Below are 18,712 nucleotides of genomic sequence, written 5' to 3' on the forward strand. Positions count from 1 at the left end.
TATCAACTCAGATATAATACACGAATCCGATGCAATTTATAAAATAACTAGCGTGGGTAACCGTAGAAATTCTACAGTGAATAAAATAAAGACGGAAGTGGTAAATAAAAAAAACAAATAAAATTTATAATAACTCACAATCAGATTAAATTCATTATTTTGTTCATCGGTAATCAAGCACAGGCTTCAATGCACAAACTCATAGTCCACATTAATGTTTACCACTCATATATTATTGATGGAAAGAGAAAAAATATCATCAAAAGAAATATGGTATACAGTAGGGAGGAGTACTACTAAACGAACAGCTGATGTGCAATTTTATCATAATTTTTCACAAAAAGCTCGATTACTACTGAAAACTTCTAGGGATCAGCACCAGGCGAAAAATCATAAAAAAATCTTTCATGGCGTGGTCAGAAATTTAGTGTGGTCTAGCAATTAACTAGCGTAAAATACGCCAGAAAAGGTAAAAATAAAAAAGTGCTCGATTTTTCCTTCGATTTAACCACAATCACATACGATCTCATTCGCAAGTGCACTTATGGGCTCAAAAAGAGGGAGGTTCATGATCCAAACTCCGTTCATGGGACATTGATATATGTTAGCGACATGATGGATTTCCACTGATGATAGGGGAAGGCAACCGGATGTTCTTCGGAGGATACATTTTAAACATACAAAGCGACGAAGTCCGTGAATCACCACTTGGACGACGAAGATTGCACGGCCTAGTCTGTACAACCAGGATCAGCCAGCCTTTGTCATCGGTGGCAGTGAAGTAATCCCTCATGGGCTTAAATAAAGGACAGTTGCGCAAGGACGAGTCCACACGAAGGACGAGGAAGGAGGTTCGATAGAGAGGGGGCCACAGGGGGCGGGAGTGAGCAGTAACGAGGCATGATCGGGAGTTGCATTTCGTATCCAGCGGCGACGAGCAAACGTGGCGCGCTGCGCAAGTTACCTTCGACAGCAATTTCAAGCCAGGAAATGGAAGGCCATGCACCGCAAGTGAATCTAAATAGAATGCCGAGGGATTGAGTGTACCTACCATCTGAATGCGAAGTAAATGGGTGAAGTGGGGGAACTTCGATTTGCCGTGACCAACGGCAAATCGGAGGCAACTCAGGGAGCCGACTTGAGCATGTCATCGAAGGAAAATACCAAAAAATTTCGTGATATATATCTGGTGATGCAACCAGACTGAAATTAGCTTTTTGCGAATGCCGAGGCAATGTGGCCCATCGTAGGCACTTACAAGAAGAAAGAAAAACGCGAGTCCTTTTGGCCCAGTTTAAATTGGTGCTTTCAGGAGAAGCGGCGACCAAAATGTACTTAGTTTCAGGGGTGCATAAATCCATCCAACTTCGCCGGCCTACAAATTAGCTGTGGAAAATATGCAGGTACTTTCTAGCGGAATAAAATCTAATGAATTCATTTTATCAAGTGTGGAGGTATGAGCTAGAGAAAATGACCAGTAGGTAATATACATTATTATTGAGGATGAATCCTGAGATTCTAAACTAGTAGCAAAAAAGTACTTCTAACAAAACAATTACTCTATCGATGAGAAATGGTATTAAAAGTCGGAGAACAGCAATCGTGCTAACTTCACGAAAAAGATTGCCCGCTTATAAATTTAGGCCAACGATGGGATCAAAGAATTACGGATCGATTTACTTGCATCAAAGTACTCCACAGAGTTGAGAAGGAAATATGTTGTATTAGAAAGAAAAATGGCAAGCCATCAAGAATTTTTGCGGAGATACAGTGAAGTGAAAATCTAAGAAAAGGAATTACTTAGCATGATTAAGCAATGGAGAGATAAATAAGGCATCGTGGGTCGATCAAATGAAGGCTTAGTGAAGAAATAAAACCTAAAGGCGGACAGAAAGACTGAAAAGACATGAATTAAGGACCATTACAAACCGATTTCCGGATCTATTACTGTAAATTGATAAAAAAATATGTTAATGCATGTGAAGTTGTGAGACAGGGACGGAATATGTCAGTAACTACGTCATTTATCAATTTCATTCCGAATAGTATTTAAAGTAAAGATGTGGGCAGTATTATTCAACAGGCCGTGGTAGTTGAAAAAATAGCTATTCATTCGTTAAAAATATTAAATGAGTATTTTTTGCCTCATTCACTACAGATTAATTGCAAAGCCTTTTTATTTTCCTTTCTTCCATCAGGGCAATACATCAGGTGGAGCAGAAACCTCTTGATTCCGGATAATTAAACAATTCAGATGTTTTAAATTCATTGATTAAAATATTAAAACGCTATCAGGGCGGGAGCAAATATTAACTATAAATCGCTCTCGGGTACGACTTGGAATTATATCCACCACAGATAATGTTTGATGAAGGCTCTTTTTCTCAACATAGCGCCTTTCTATAGCATATTCAACATAGTGCATTCCATAAGGGGGAGCCAGCCCGAAGGGATGAGGCCCTCAAAGAAAATTTCATTTCAAGCTCCACATGCCTACCGTTTAACTCCATTTTTCCCGTTACCCTAAAGAATATTTCTGACCCTCAACACCAGAAGCTGAAAAGCAAATGCTTAAAATAACCAAGCACCTGCTCGCAATAAATATAACGAGAAAAAGCCCTTCAACTCCGTAACATATTTCTTTTCGAGACAACTAAACATCAAATAACATTTTTTAATCGGTACTCCAGCTCGAAAGCAATTTCAATTTATTTGAAAATTTGATATTACATCGCTAAGTGACTAAAGATAACTTTTTTAACACCTTAAAGCATTTTTGATTAATACATTACCTAATCATAACTATGCATGGAGCCCAGGCAATTAAATAAAATACTGAAATGGTTTTTACCATCTGAGAGCAAATGGTATGGGTATACAGATGCAAGCAATGAAACTGCAGAAATTATCTTGCATTGAATAAACAACAACTAAGAGACAGTCAAATTCTTTTTTAAGGTGGAATCGGGATGGGTCAACTTCACATCTTAAATTCTTCGGGCTACCAAACTCGTTAGTGTCAAATGAATGAGCACAACACGAACTTGCTTGGTTCATTATAAGAACTTATTTATTCAGGAAGACGTTGGAACTCCGCAATCTTGCGACCCACGCCACACATTTTCAAACTTGCAAATAAGCATGATCTTGAAACGACTCAATCACTAGCGAGGCACTCTGAGGATAATTAAATTCCCGAGCCGAGAATTTGAATAAGTAAATCGTTCATAACGGTTCGCTCGGTCGATTACCAGCGCACCCACGCAGCGATAAAGCTCCTGGGGCGATTCGGAATTTCCATTCCGAAGAATGCCCACAACGACCTCAGCCGACGAGCACAATGACTGCCGTTCAAAACCAAACCAGACGTCAAGAGAACGGACCAATAGCCACGCTTGCCGCCGCCGAGGCCAAAGTCCAATAGCCAGAAAGACTCGACAAGCGAGGGAATGAAATCACGTGGACGTGTTCGTTCGAGGAAAAGATTTACCCGACTACCTTGTTATCTTGCGTGAATCATTCATTATGCTGTTGAGCATGTGTCCATTTGCTGTCATAATCAGTAGACGGAACAAGAGTCATACCTTGAATACACAAATTACTACCTTAACACGCAAGTCATTATGTCAAATTTTTCCAGTAATATAGGTGTTTCTCGAGAAAATATGCGTTTGGGGAAAAGAAATATGCAGATATGATCACTATAGGTAAGATGCTCCCATGTACGCGGGTCTACATAAACAGTAGATTATAGATATGACTTTCGTATATGCTTGAGAAATACATGTTTGGGGAAAAGAAATGTGTAAAATGATCACTATAAGTTAGCCAGTTACTTTGCGCACATGTCTACATACACAGAATATTAAAACTATATCTTTCAAAGATTTGTTTTTCGCAAAAAAAAATCCTTCCTCTGACTGTAGTCGAAAAATAGCTGCACAAAAAGATTTTTGTTGATGTTATGAGATGATATTTGTAATCATCAATTTGTTTTGTCTATTGTTAATAAATTTATTGGCCACGTATGAAAAATAAATTCATCCGAAATGGGCACTTAACTTTATTCGTCCTGTCTAAACGGTTGATGAATAAAAACTGGAAGCTAAATCATTTTGAACGAGTTGTGGAGCAAAAACAGAAAAATATAAACTTGAAAGTTAAATGAGTTACATAGAACTAGATATTAAGGATGAGAAAGAGAAGAAATGCGTAAATAAGATAAGGTTACCTGATAGGAGGGCTGCGTCAAACCAATCTTTGGATTGTAAACGTTTGATGATCATGATCAGTAAAATGTTTTGGTCATTCTGCCGTAAAGAAAAGTGGTTTTCCCCGGCTCTTTATTTCCACTAAATTGATGAACCTATAGTTTTGAAGACAACATTTGAAAGATTACCAATAAATTTGGAAAAGAATGACCTGTTACCTAAGCAAACACCAGGTCGTATAAAAGTATATTCGAAACCATATTTTTATTCCAGCTTTTATTGGAAAAGGCTCATCAAGTGGAAACGCAGTAAACCTTTGGGGATGCGTAGAGACCCTAGCTACCTTCCGCAAGTTTAACTTTGATGAGTAGTGCGACTGACGTCAAATACCTACATTGGCACCATTCCATGTGGACCGTTAACCGACCACGCACTTCCTAGACCCGTGGCGGAATTCGAACGACCGTCCCCCGCGTCAACAGACGGCTGAGGGTGCCCACTGGGCTAATCACGTGGGCGAGACATTACGTCTGCACGAAGATCCGGCATTTGGCTCAGGAGGGGCTCTCAACACAGTCGCTCGTGTAATTTTGCTGGGGGTCGTGCGAGACTTTTTGCTTTCGTCGCGACTTTACTTCAGGGGCAAGGCAAAGAAAGTGGGAAAATAGTGAAACAAGAAATAGACGAACGAGAAGGATAAATTCAGCACTTTCGGACTCAACCTTATGAAAATTCACAAGGTCATGGCTGATTAAAATTTACATTTTTTACACGCTTTTATGGCCGATTAAAAATTATACTTTCGTCGCGGATGTACTACAGGGACAAGGCAAATACAATTGAAAATGGCGGAAATAATAGATAGACAAACGGGAAGGATAAATTTTATTATTTCGGTCTCAAACTTATGCAAATTATTAAGGTCATGGATGACTAAAAATCATACTTTTTACACGATTTTCCCTAAAATTTGCCTTTGAAAGACTACCGCTATCTTCCAAGAGCAAATATAAGCAGACATTACAGGTTATTTATTACCAACATCCTCATTGTCGAATGCAAAAATAATTCGTCAACGAGCGGAAAAATTGAGGCGAGAGTTTGGGCTAAGTCGTGGATAGGGAATAGGTAAAAACAAGAGTTTAAACGAAGCCCTCGATAGAAGAGGTAGGGATAATAGAATAACGAGAAGAATAAAGATGAGGAATAAATTGTATGCTATCATATTACTTAGAGAGATCACAAACAATCGTAGAATACCAACATCTCACTTGGTGATTCAGCCTGAAGATTGGTCTGTTTAGGTGGAGGTAGAGCTCACGGGGGAAGCCACAGACATGTACAAAAATTTACAAATTTAGGGCAGTGAGCAAGCTCCTTTCCCCGGTCCAACCCACACAAAAATGATTTTTGGTTGGAGTATCCGAAGGCTACAACCGAGATTCGATCAGTAGTCCCAAGCGCTAACCACTGGACCATTCCCTCCTCCCCCTCGGTATCATAAAATATGAACTCAGGATTTGCAACCGTTAACGAGAATATTTACCGATATATCCTTCATCTCTGACTGCAGAAAAATGGTTAAGCCTACAGCAGGCCTTGGAAAACCTCAAGGAAGCTAGTAAGTGGCTTTGAAGCATTCGTAAATTCAACTAATTGGATGCGGTGATAAGTAAGATTTGTTCGAGGCGGATGCGTTAACTCGCCGAGCCCGGAGTAGCACGAAGATTGTGAGTTTCCTTACCACCTTAAATGTGAGCATAGTGTATTTATCTCGGAAGCAGTCAGCGAGCCATACGAACAAGGCAACTCAAAGTTTAAATTTTAACAGGAAAAAATATTTTCCGAGTTTACTATTTTGTTTGTTCCAATGGAAATGGGCACACATCATTGAGAAAATAAAATAGGCACACTAGATTTCTCACATTACAATAATCTTTTAGCATATTCGACAAAGAGATTATTTATAAGCTGCTTAAAATATGTGCATTATCTCTAAAGTAAGTACGCTTTCCCACAAATGTGATAAGATTTTCCAAGACGCATGAAGATAATTATTCAGTATTCTTACGGCAATAGTATCAGATAAAATCTAAACTGCGTCACAAAGTCTACATTTGATTGAAATTTGGTGGAAAATGTACTGGTAATGGCCCATTCCCAGCAACTACCGAGTAAAAAAACCCATAATTAGCCTTACTGACCTATTGCCGCGAGGAATCATTTCAAAGCCTTATATTTTACTAAACCCGAACTAAATCTGTACAACAAGGATTCCTTTTAAGTGGTGGTATTTTAATAGAAAGAAAGAAAAAGTTCCATAGTTTCATGCACAAGAAAGTGAGTCTTAGCGATTAAAGAAATCAGTTATTAGGTTGAGAAACAGAAGTTAATGAGAAACACTTCAATATGTCGTCGTAAATAGGGATTTTTTCATTTTTAGCTCCTGGACCGGTTTTTGAACCCTCATTGCTATTAACAAAAGTCATCACAAGGATAAATGTATTTCAACTCCACTCACTACCGCTCTACTAACAGCATTGAGAGCATTCTCGATTTTTTAAGTATTCAATAATTCTGCGCGCTAAGAAAATTAAATTTGAATTGTCATTATAATATTTTTAGGATTCGTTATTGAATTTTGGAAAAAAGCTCAAATGAAATTACAATATTAATATTTTTCTTATATTTATTGGAATCGCTAAGGCGTGCCATCTCCAAATTGGTTCAGTTTGCCCTTCATAACAATCGTAGTAAAGCAGAAATTTGAGGGTGGTTGATAGGGTCATGTCCTCATTATTTAATTTTGGAAATCAATACCTAAGGATCCGGAGCATTTCTTAAGCTCTAACATGAAAGACACCGATGAGCAAAATAAGTAAAACATACAAGCAGCCGACAATATATACATTATGTTTTGCACTGCGATTATGTATAATTTTAATGGCTAAAAAAGAACTCGTGCGTATGTAGCTCTGTAGCCGTACATCTCCTTTTTGATGCGCATTGCTGATTTTCAAAAGGCGGAGAAATGGTATGCTGAGAAACTATGGAACACAATAGAATGAGAGATTTGGCAAACACGTGAGTTGAATAGAATGATTATTATTAACGAGTAGTGAGGTTAGTAGAAACAGTTATAGGCAAAAACACAACTCATGCAAGCCACTAGTAGGAATGAGAAATATACTGAGTTAGTTAAGACTTTGCCTCCAGAAAATGATAATAATTTAATACGAAAATAATGGCGTAACTTCTAATACTGACAGGAAACTTTTCAAAATGATATCTGCCGATAAATAGGAAGCAATTAAGAATGATAAACAATACATGGTATAATTTCACTAGATCTGTTGCTGCCAAACAGTTCGAGTTCAAAGCTTTCTTTCAATACCAATCAGCAAGATCAACAGCATCATTTTCAAGACGAGATGAAGCAGATATAAAAACCAGTAAACAGCAATTTATCCAGAGAAATAATCGCGTGTATATTTAATAAATTTTGGCATTACCTCTTTCCAAAAAATATATCGCTGCATTCTCTCAACTTGATACGGAAACAGTTCAAGGATTTGTGCTAATGAATTCAAAATTAAATCACTGTTTACTGTCAAAAACTAAGATAAATACCTTAAGAACGATTATGAGGTAGACTTTCTTTTACTATTAAGAACAATCATGCCTTTTCACAGCTGGTCTATGCTCAGAGGGAGCACAATCTCTCTGGCAAAACCATTGCTCGTCTCTGCGGAAAATGTTGCACCCACATAATAAGCTTTATCCGTAACTGCAAGCTCAAGACACAGCGAGTAAACTCCTGACCACTCAATTTCCAACTCTTGAATCAGGGTCGTAAACAGAGAATCGTGCACTGGACGTCTTCCCAAGTCGGGCAAACTCCGCGGGCGCCATCTTCCTATACATGATTCTTTTTCTTTTTAATCCCTACGGATAATAAAATTGCGCGTTAATCTCTCAAGATGCCTGCGGGAAAGTGTCGTCGAAGCTTTACCCACTCGTAAGGTGATACCAAAAAAAGAAAAAGTTTTATTAGTCTTATTTCCTCTCGTTCAAGAGGGGGCTTACCCCCGTCTAGGAAGAGAACGCCCTTGCTCCTTGGAAAGCAACTGGAGAGCTCTGTTGATTCACGGACAGCGGCAAAAGTGGCGTCTTCGACGATGGCTCTGACACTCTTGTGGGGTTGAGTGAGAACCCTCAGTGCCTTGGAATGCGTAACCCCCGAGAGGACTCACAGGGTATACAACCCCCTCATCCCCACAAGATCATCTTCCATCCCCCAACGCTCTGCCTTTAACTGGGTTCCTATTTTCGGATTTACCGGCAGGGGAGATTTCTTTTTAAAAAAGGAGTCAGAGAAGAGATCCCCTTCTACGCTTGTGTGTACAAACACTTTCGGAGAGATTCACTACCTACGATGCAGCGTAGCGGCGAGTTATTTTCTTTTTATTTCCAGCAGCAAGCCACGTGAAAGAAGGCTCTCGAAACAAAGGCCAGGGCAAGAGAACCAATGAGTTTACAATAACATTGGTCGCTCCTACGCTCTCGGGAAGGGAAGATCAATGACAGTGGTGCATGCTTTTGTATTTTCACTGAGAGAACTATGCTTATTAAAGGTTGTTCTACCATACCAGATAAACGGTTAGCCAGTTTTTTAAAAGATGGTTGATATTTATTCACTGGCATTTCAATTTTTTTATGAATATATTTGTCCGAAAGGTGTTCTAAATGTTATTTGTCTTTGCTCAAATGCTCATTAATTAAAATTGTGGTAGGTTAAATTTCTACACAGAGGAGTGGTACGGAAACAGAAAAATCTTATGTTACCAGCAAAACTTTTTAGTTAGTAATTTTTTCGTTTTACCGAAAAGTAAAATAGATTTTCTTACATATTTATTTTCACCAAATGCTAGGTGATTTTCTTCCAAAAATGGAAATCGATCAGTAATAAAATATGCCTATAACGCAAAAATCAGGTTAGAAAATAAATAAATCAAAACTGTTAACATTGCTACTCAAGAGAGAGAGAGGAGATAATAAATTGACGTGAATAACACTAAACAACTTAAAATGTCGGAAATCCGTATGGCATTAGTTGGCGCTAGTGTAACTTAATCAATATTATTTAGAAATAGAAACAAATGAAATCAGCGGAAATGGTATTACAAAAGCAACCTTCTTTCGCTTACAATTGGCAAGAATAAAAAAAACAGATAGGTATACGAACGTTTTGAAGACAAAGGTTAAATTCCTCCGTTTAATTAAGATATAAGTGAAGTGCAATTACAGAGACATAGTACATACACGTGCAACATTGCGTAAAAATATTTCCCTGGAGTATTTAAGCACCACAGACTTTACAGCTCTTCAGGTTAATTAAATTTGACTTCACCAGTTGCCGCTCGATGGAAGTTTGCCAGTTTGTCTCCTCACCATAAACTTGGGATCATTGGAAAAATACCAAGACTAGTTCATTATGGAAAGGTTATATAAAAAAAGGTGCATAAACCTTCTTAAGTCTCTCATGAATCGCTGGAGAAAGAAATTTTAGTCAGAAAGATACGCTGGAAATCTTGTGAAAGAATTAAGGGTACTATGTATTCAGAATATAAGTTTTTAGTACAGGAAAATTTAATTTTTGAACGGAAGACTTTGCGCTTAATATATTGTAAGCTAAAAACTACCTTATGATATTAAATTATTTTGAAATAGTTTTTAAATAATAATTATCTTCATTGCAGAACTTCCGACCAAATATGAAAATTAAGTCTTCATTGGGACAGCGGACATGCTGAATAGAAAACTGTTGCTGATCGAATGATAAATTAATTCTCAAACTATATTCAACATTTACCTATAGCATATCCTAAGAAAATGGTTTTGCTGTAGCCATTAAAAGTAACACAATTCTTAGCCATTAAAAGTAACACCATTCTCAATAAAAAATTTTGTGACCTTAACGAAAATTCTCTTAGGAAAATTAATGAAGATATCTGATATGCGTTGCTACAGAGCCCAAATACATGATGTATGTACAAATCTTGATTTCCGTACAAATTTACCATGTAAAGTCTAAGAAGAAATCATAATCATATTGTCTTCCTAAGGGTTTGCTCAAAGATTAACGAGTAAATTAGGAATTGGCCCCTCCATAATCTTGGTGCCACGGAAAATGGGGTCAATGTACTTTAAATAATAGCAAAAATGATAAAAACATAAATAATTTATGAACCATTCATGATTAAAGACAAATTAAATCTTAGGTCTCTCTCGGATCATAGATCATTGTTAGCACAATGACGTAAACATATTACCCCAGCCAGTCCCTAAAACAACTATATAAACAATGAATATATTTACAATGTTGTCTTATTCAGTCCATTTGAAATATAATGCGGAGATTAAGCGAATATAAACGGCGCGGCGCTGTAAAGATCGCACAGCGGATCTGAACGCTAATATGTGGCGTCAATTGAAGGAATTAAGCGGAGTTGGCTCCGACGATGACAAAGGCATGCCGTGAATTGGCCTACCAGACACGCTGATGTCACCACCGATGAGATCAAAACCAATACTACGGAATGAAAGACCCATGAAAACACTAGAGAGAATGAAGTGAATACCAATAGCAATAAAATAAAGATAACAAAGCAATAGTGTATAATAATATATCGATGGCTAAGTTGTAACAACACGTATATCAAAGATAGAAACTTTACAGGAGAGCAAAAAAATGATTTATTTTTTTACTTGTATATAATTTTAATTGACAATAAAAACCAAAAATACATAAAACTGGAAAATAAGCATAAATTTGCGAGCAAAGAGTTGTTTTTTGCTTTGCTTGAATTTTATTGTTTATGAACATTATCAGCAGTATTAACTGAGACCAGCCAAATTTTGAGATACGTGTTGTTAGAACTTAGCCATCGATATGGACCTGATACGATAATAGAGCGTAAAACATTTATACTTCCATCATAAAGTGCTGCTTTAGAAAAATATGTAGAAAAAATGCTGGGTGCGGGATGAATGCAATTATTTGGGTTTTAGAACATTTTAATACTGGCACTTTGAATTTATGGAGAACACCACCTCCAACCGAAATGCATGAAATACTTTTGAGACTTAAGAAATATTATTTGCCCTTTATTTTATCTTAAAATTTTTTTCAAACTGCTCACATCTTGAGCACTAAAGAAAAATATGAATAATAAATTGTAAGCAGATGACATTAATTATGACTGTAGGAATTTGAAATAATATTATAAGATAAATTTTCAAGTAATTATAGCATCATCAAAGTATAAAAATATACAAGCATAGTTATAAAAATAAAATTTTAAGGTCCAAGTAATTGATACGTTAATTATTTATCGGGAAATGGACAACCGTAGAAAATAGCTTCACAAGATAATGAAACATCAAAAATGGTGAAAAGAAATTAAAACTTGGCAGCATCAATGATAAGTAAGACCATTTTTGCAATATCCAAAATCTGCTGTGCTGCCTCAAATATTTGAAACTGGCTTCTGAACCAAGCCTTTTAGAATTCTGGCCGACAACGCCTTGGTGAAGGAAGAGACATTTCTGAGATGATAATTGGAAATGATTAGCGCCGGTCATGACCCGAAAATTGCTTTTATTTTCCCGAGGAAAAACTCAGGCAAAAGCGTTCGACTTCCTCTCATTTAACCGACGTATATGCAGGGCGTATCTCTGACGTATTTTTGGATTGACACACTTGGAATTCCTGTTATTATTGATATAATATTTGAATTCCAAGGAATCTACAGAATTTGTCCCATTTGAGAATTTAGAGGCTTATAGAATTTACGATAATATTTTGCCCGCGAAATATTACCAAACTGATTGATACGCCGGCATATCATCCTCAAAATTCTCTATGTCAATGGTTCTTATTATTATTGCTAAAATTTGCACAAAATAAATGTCCTTTAATTAGTCACCTTAAAATTAGCTAAAATAACTGATATAGTAAAGAAAAAAATTTGAGGCGCCATCTTGTCAACCGTCTCCTTAAAAGAAATATATTCACACAAAAAACAGATACCTCACAATAGTAAACAATTGGTCTTTCAGGAATATTCATAAATGCAGTTTTATTTGGGTCAACCTTTAGGCATAAATTGCGAGAAATACGTTGACACGAGTCATGCTGAATCAAGGAGAATAATGGCGGCAACAATGGCTGCTGATGTGGAAGGCCAATAAGCGTCCCATGGCGCAATTCTCTCTCGCCGGGTGGCGCGCGTGCTGTCGCGGAGAATCAACAGGCAATGCCTGAGAACAACCACCACCTCCGCCCCAAAATGTCGATGAAAACGAGAACAAAGCCGTCATTACATCCAATCAACCCATCATTTCCTCCCAAAATTATATGCTGGCATAAAAATTTTGGTCGCCTCCGGAGAGACGTCGAGGGTGGAACGATTCAATCCCATGATTCAATGGCGCTTCCGGCCATCTTCCGTTCCCCATCCCCCCTCCATATAATCCGAACAAAAAGTCATCTTCACCGATTCCCTCCCACTCATGGGACATCGGAGCCGACGCCCTGGGGTGAAAACAATCATCCCTCCTCACCTTCTCCTGTCCCCGTGTCACCCGCATCGACTTCAGCCGTCGAACCCGTCGACACCTCTAGGATCTTCATGAGGAGGCAAAGGGCGAAGACCAACATGGCGGCGGGGCGCACCGATGCCGCCTCTGCGCCCCGCCGGAATAAGACCTCACCGGACACGGTGATAGCCACTGGTGCACCTCACTCAACGAATGTCGCACACCCGAAAAAAGACAGTCCGCGCGGTTATGTAACCGCGCCGAGAGAGACGATAATCCGACGATTAGCGAAAAGCGAAAGTCCTCAACGACGAAGGAATGAAATGATAGATTCACTTATAAAAGTTCCTTCGGTATCGGAGACCGCTATGACTGTTGCAACGTGACGTCCCTCAGAACGAAGGGTCCAAACTGAGGGAGGAGGGAGATTGGCTCCCTAACGAACCCCTTCGGAGGAGGAGGGGGAGAAAGAGGAGAAGAGGGCTAGGAGGATGAGGGAGGGGCTGGGGGGAGGAAGATGTAAATAGAAACAAGGGGGGGATTGGTTGGATGTGTGGACGCGAGCGGTGACGGGATGTGGGTTCGTTGGGTGTGGGGTTCGTGAGGATGTGTTTCGGAGGATGGGTAGTCTGCCGGGTGGATTATGGGCCGGAGGGTGGGTGCGGTGGATTGTGCGTTGAGTCAGTGTGACTGGCGGGAGACCGTTGCCAGTTGTTATTGTGGGGGAGGCGCGGAAGAGAGCGCCGGGGAGTCGTCGGCGGGAATAAGACGAAGGAAGAGGAGCAGAAGAGCGGCAGCAGATGTTTTGAAAAGTCCGAGGGAAGAGAGCCGCTCTCCTCAGCAGCCAGTGTTGCCAAAGCACAGTGGCGTAGCCAGGGGGTGGGGCACAGAGGGCACGTGACCCCAACCCAAACCAATCAATCTTAGCAGAAAATTATTAATTTATAAAACAAATATATTCTACTCCAGTTTTTCTCAACCACCAACTACTATTAAAATGGTGCCAATTATATTTGTATGATATAATATTTTTTTAACTTAGTTGTTTATTCAAAAATTGCTGTATTTGGGATTTGTTCTTATGGGGAAACTCAAAGTGTAAATAAAAGTTTATACATTCATTCTTTCTTTCAGCAATATGTTTTTAGCAAGCAAACAGCCTCCATACGACCCATAAATTCTGTAATTAGAAGTGCCAAAGTAGCACTAAATGTGATTTTTTAGAGACGAAAATGTTCACATTTTCTCCAGAGGGGGGTTCCACCCGCCTGACCCACCGGGTCGTAACCCCTCCCCTCCCCCCAACGCGTCCTGGCAACGCCACTGCTACAGCGACAGAGAGCGCGAAAAATAGAACGAACACTCACGATGGAGCCTCCAGTATTGTCAACTCCCTAATTGCTCGGCAAATTACTCGTAAAGAGTGGGGAAATCGGGATGCACGGGTGATCCACCGACTTACTAGCACTATCAGTTCTATTTCCCAACCAACCGTGCAACCAACTGAAATAATCTCCCGAGAATACCCAAATATACCCATTGATACCGTCGCCCATCCCACAGTGCTGATAGCGCATTCAAGCTCTCCCAAAACCGGTCGCTATATAGCATGCAATTCAACTATCTCCCCAAACAGTTTCATCCTCGTCATCACAAGTCAACAATTGCATGATTGGTTTGACGCTACACTCCATTCCGCAGTCCTATCTGCTAGCCTTTTCAAAGACGTATTTTTTCACTTTCGCATTCTTTATAACCTGTCCCATGTAACTCATTCGAGGCCGTCCTTTCCCTCTCTTCTATTCCATCTCTCCTTCGACGATTGCCTTCATTAGGCCATCATGTCCCATGATATGACCGACTTAGCTGTCTCGTCTTCTGATAATAACTTGGTATATTTCCCTTATAATAAAGGATGTCACATTCATGGGCCCTTATGCATCATCTTAATCTTAGCGGTCCGTTCTTTTGTCCTCCAGTTCACCAACATCGCCATTATTCAAAGCAATGGGGATTTTCACTAATAATCCACAGCCCGGATAATACGTGCTCTGCAATAATCGGATATAGCTGCATTCGACTCCAAAAATGGGTTCCCCTGGCAATTTACTTTCCCTGGATCACCTCGCAAAGTGAGAATTAATTGCGAGCAGTTAAGTCTGCTCTAAGGCTTCATACGGAAACCATACGTAGGACCAATCGGTCAGCAGTCATTCAGCCCACCTACTAGGCTATTGTAGTGATCCGAAAATGGAAGATTTCCATTTCCAAAAATATGCATAAATGTGTTGTTGTGTGTCGTCTCAGAATAGCTATGTCAAACTATGCCTCGGAATATGTATCTTTCACTTTCAAAAGCGATTAAACCCTCCTCTTCCTATCCCTACTTGTCGAAAACATCCTTGTTTCACCTTCCCCATATAATGACACGGCGGAGATGCTATTGTCACACTCACTTGCTTGACGCAGTTACTCAGTCACCAGTAGACTCGCCAATGGTCAGTCACAATGTAGCCGTCAGTTGGAGTCGAAGTGCGGGCCGTACGGCCCATTCTACCGAAGCGCCTCGCTATCCACCCATGCCATCACCAGCAGCTCCTCTCCTTCCCGAGACATTGGTAACATCCTAAATTTTGGCTATTCTGGACGCACAAATTCATTATTACTTTATGTATTTTCATTGAATTGATTTGGCAGTTGTGATTTTAATGGCAATAAACCTTTGGTTAAAAACTTGAAACATTTGTGTGTGATTAACCGCTTCCCGACACCAAGGGCAAGAACCCACAATTTAAAACGTGCGACCCGCGACTTAAGGTGTCGACGCCGCGACGTTACAATATTGCGATCCAAAGAATACCCTGCAGTGCACACGTTTTGAGTTCTTTTGGATCCTCTGCGTTGATAGTTAAAGATTGATATGGGCACTAAAAAGCTCCAATTCAAAATTAATAGCTGAATGTTGTTATTAGGTAGATAAATTTCTTACAATTTTAATTTCCTACGCACTCATAATCGTTCAAATAATATAATATAATATAATAATAATAATAAAATGCCATTATTCGGGTGAGGTTGAGACGAAGAAGTCCCCTCTTCCACCTAACACTATATAGAGGCCATGAGAGGTAGGATGCACCAGGTTAAGGGTGCTATTTTACTCAGTGGTATCTGTTTTTGAGCCACGAATCGTAACCACGACGGGTGCAGGCAACATAAGTCACCTCGCAAACTCTGACGCAGGACGAGTACCGCGAAGGGCACAGCAAAGCTCGCTTCCGTTGACTAAGCGGAGACGGCCAATGCCTTCCTCTCTACTCGGAAGGGGAAGCCGCATATAATTGCAGATATGATTTCGCCGGAAAACCACTCAGTGCTACAGAAATAAACGCCACCGTCTACGTCGGTTAGCTATCAGTCACTCATTCAAAACGAGATAAAAATGGAGACAGTCTTTCGTGCCAGCTAATTAAATAGTTTCGTCCATGTTTCGTCCCTGACTGAAAAATCTTACCACCAAATAGCCGAACATTTTCTAAGACCCGAATTGACTCCGACTAATGCCGCTGAACTTCACCTCTGCTGCAAAGAAAAACAATACCAGCGTCGAAAACGAGCGAGGAGATCACATGCAAACAGGGCAAAACCAACAACAAATAGATCGCCTCCATGGTAAATCACGGAATGAAATAATTTCCCCGCTTCCCTATCCTTTCTGCGAGAAACGAAACATATTAATAAGACATTCCAATCATCCACGATCGCTTAGAGATTAAAAAATATTTAACGCCACTCACCATATAGTTTGGCAAAAATGGCTTTTATATGGTGACATATTCTGCCAAGGGATACGCTCAAATATGGTTTCAGCAGTTAAAAACCATGGTTTCAGAATAATTCGTCACTCTACTCCGTGAAGGATTCTCGAAGCACCTCACTCGACTCTCGGAGTGATTGTTGTTCTTTGTATCTACATCTACATCTACATAATACCCTGCGAGCCACCTCTAGGGTGTTTGGCAGGGGGTGATCAATCACCAGTATGCAGCATGCATTTGGACTCCCACATAGCCACTGAGGAAGCTACTGCGGTCAGACGCGCAAGATAGCGGGGAGCCTGTGGCGATAGAAGGTTTATTAAGTATACTAAAGTATTTTATTAAGTTTTTAGCTTAAAAACTTCTTCGGACGGTGAAGGACCCACCTGAGCTTTCGTCAATTCATAGCAGCTGTGTACATAAACGAATAATTAATCATCAATAATTAATATTTTATAAATAAGTCCAGTGGAACAGCGATGCGGTGTGCTAACTCCCGATGGAATGATCATGAGGCCGGCCGAGTAGCCTGAGGAAGCTACTGCGGTCAGACGCGCAAGATAGCGGGGAGCCTGTGGCGCCGGTGAGGTTGACCGTAGGGTATATTGCTTCCGTCGGCAATAAAGAGACTGCCAATGCTTTTCATTTGCGGAAAAAGCAGGCAACAGGGTATTCCTGACGAATGCCTGGTTCAACTTTTCATGATGAAAAATATTGAATGATTTGGCACATTTCAAATAAGAAAACCTAACAGCAAGTAGTTTTATGGATGGTATTTAGAAATTTGAGCAATTCTAATATTACAGGACACAGTTCAACCTTACTGAACACACTATTTTAGGGTAGTTCGAACAGAATTATCAAGGGGATGACTAGAGAAGAGAATGAAAGAATCAAAGTAAAGTATTGAACAGAGTAATCCACCCAAAGTTAAAAAAAAATATTTCCCACTTCCCCGTAAACAGCTGAGAACGGCCTTTACAACGGGTGTTTCAACATTAATAATAGAATTTCACAAACATCCATGCCCTGGATAGGGACCATCTACCCAGGCGCGATTCGAACCGGCGGCCTACGAATTGGCAGGCGACGACTTTACTCCTCCGCCACCGAGGCCGGCCAAATTATTGAGGTTGTATCAAAACCTGAGAAATCGCGGAGACTTTAACATAAATTGCCACGAGAAAAGTTTCCTCTGGATAGGCAATATAACTGCATTGGTTTGCCTTTTCCGGCCACTGCGCAGGAAACTACGGCATCTAGGTCCTTTAATTTCCTTGGCGATGTTACGATTTTTACAATCGGGCTACACATTGTGGCCACGAAGTCCACCAAAGCAAAGAAAAATAGGGCTTCAAAGAAACTGCAATCAAAGCTGAACCTCGTTCCAGCTCTAAAGCCACAACTGAGGCTTAACTGTGAATGCGGATTCCATGAAAGCTGCTGCAAAAGCGGCGGTGAAATTCACAATTGCCACCAGCAAAATAATAATTTCGGTGGTTCGTTTCCCACTCGAAAAGAAATTCTGTCAGGTAAAAAATTTAAGAAATGCATATTAATAAATATTCATAAATCATATTCATGGGCTTACTTGAGGGATCTCAATCCTATGCGGTGACGTAACTTGGAATATATGCTTTGCGGGGATGAAGGGCCACTGGAGGGGGACCTCCCCTAGGCAACGGAGTTTCCGGGAAAAAATGACATTCCTGGAAATACATTTTACATCATTTCGGCACTTAAAATTTAACTTTAAGAGGATGCAGTTATTGTATGTCTAAAATAGACAGTAATTTTCAATATTTTTTTATTTCTCTGAGGCGTTGGGGGGGATCTATCCCCTCATCCACCCATAGTTACGCAACTGATCCTATGAAACGTTCGATGTAGCTCTCCACTCAAGTATTCTAACAGCAACCCTTTTCATAAATTCGTAGTTTTTCGTTTTACGTACTTACTGATGATTTTAAAGAATTTGATGACATACATATTTAATTAGACCATGCGCGGAAAAATGAACGTGGTTTGTACTTGGTTACAGAAAGTTTGTCCTTGACAGTTTTGAATTACACTTAAATTTAA

The 18,712-nt window shown here is 39.7% G+C and overlaps 1 protein-coding gene across 4 annotated transcripts in view; it reads right to left on the reverse strand.

Annotated features, from left to right (window-relative positions):
- Window positions 1-18,712, reverse strand: part of LOC124171337 (mucin-19) — a 98,313-nt gene that overhangs the window by 44,459 nt on the left and 35,142 nt on the right. Inside the window, exon 1 of one of the 4 annotated variants that reach the window (XM_046550494.1) lies at window positions 12,837-13,267. The exons of 1 other annotated variant lie outside the window; for it this stretch is intronic. In XM_046550494.1, the coding sequence (XP_046406450.1) occupies window positions 12,837-12,933 (97 nt within the window). In that variant the 5' untranslated portion in view covers window positions 12,934-13,267. Of the gene's footprint in view, window positions 1-8,297; window positions 8,430-12,836; window positions 13,268-18,712 lie in introns of those variants that run through there. 2 more of the 4 variants (XM_046550503.1, XM_046550526.1) reach the window with 2 other exon arrangements.

This window comes from Ischnura elegans, chromosome 1, assembly GCF_921293095.1.
Source record: "Ischnura elegans chromosome 1, ioIscEleg1.1, whole genome shotgun sequence".
Lineage (NCBI taxonomy): Eukaryota > Metazoa > Arthropoda > Insecta > Odonata > Coenagrionidae > Ischnura > Ischnura elegans.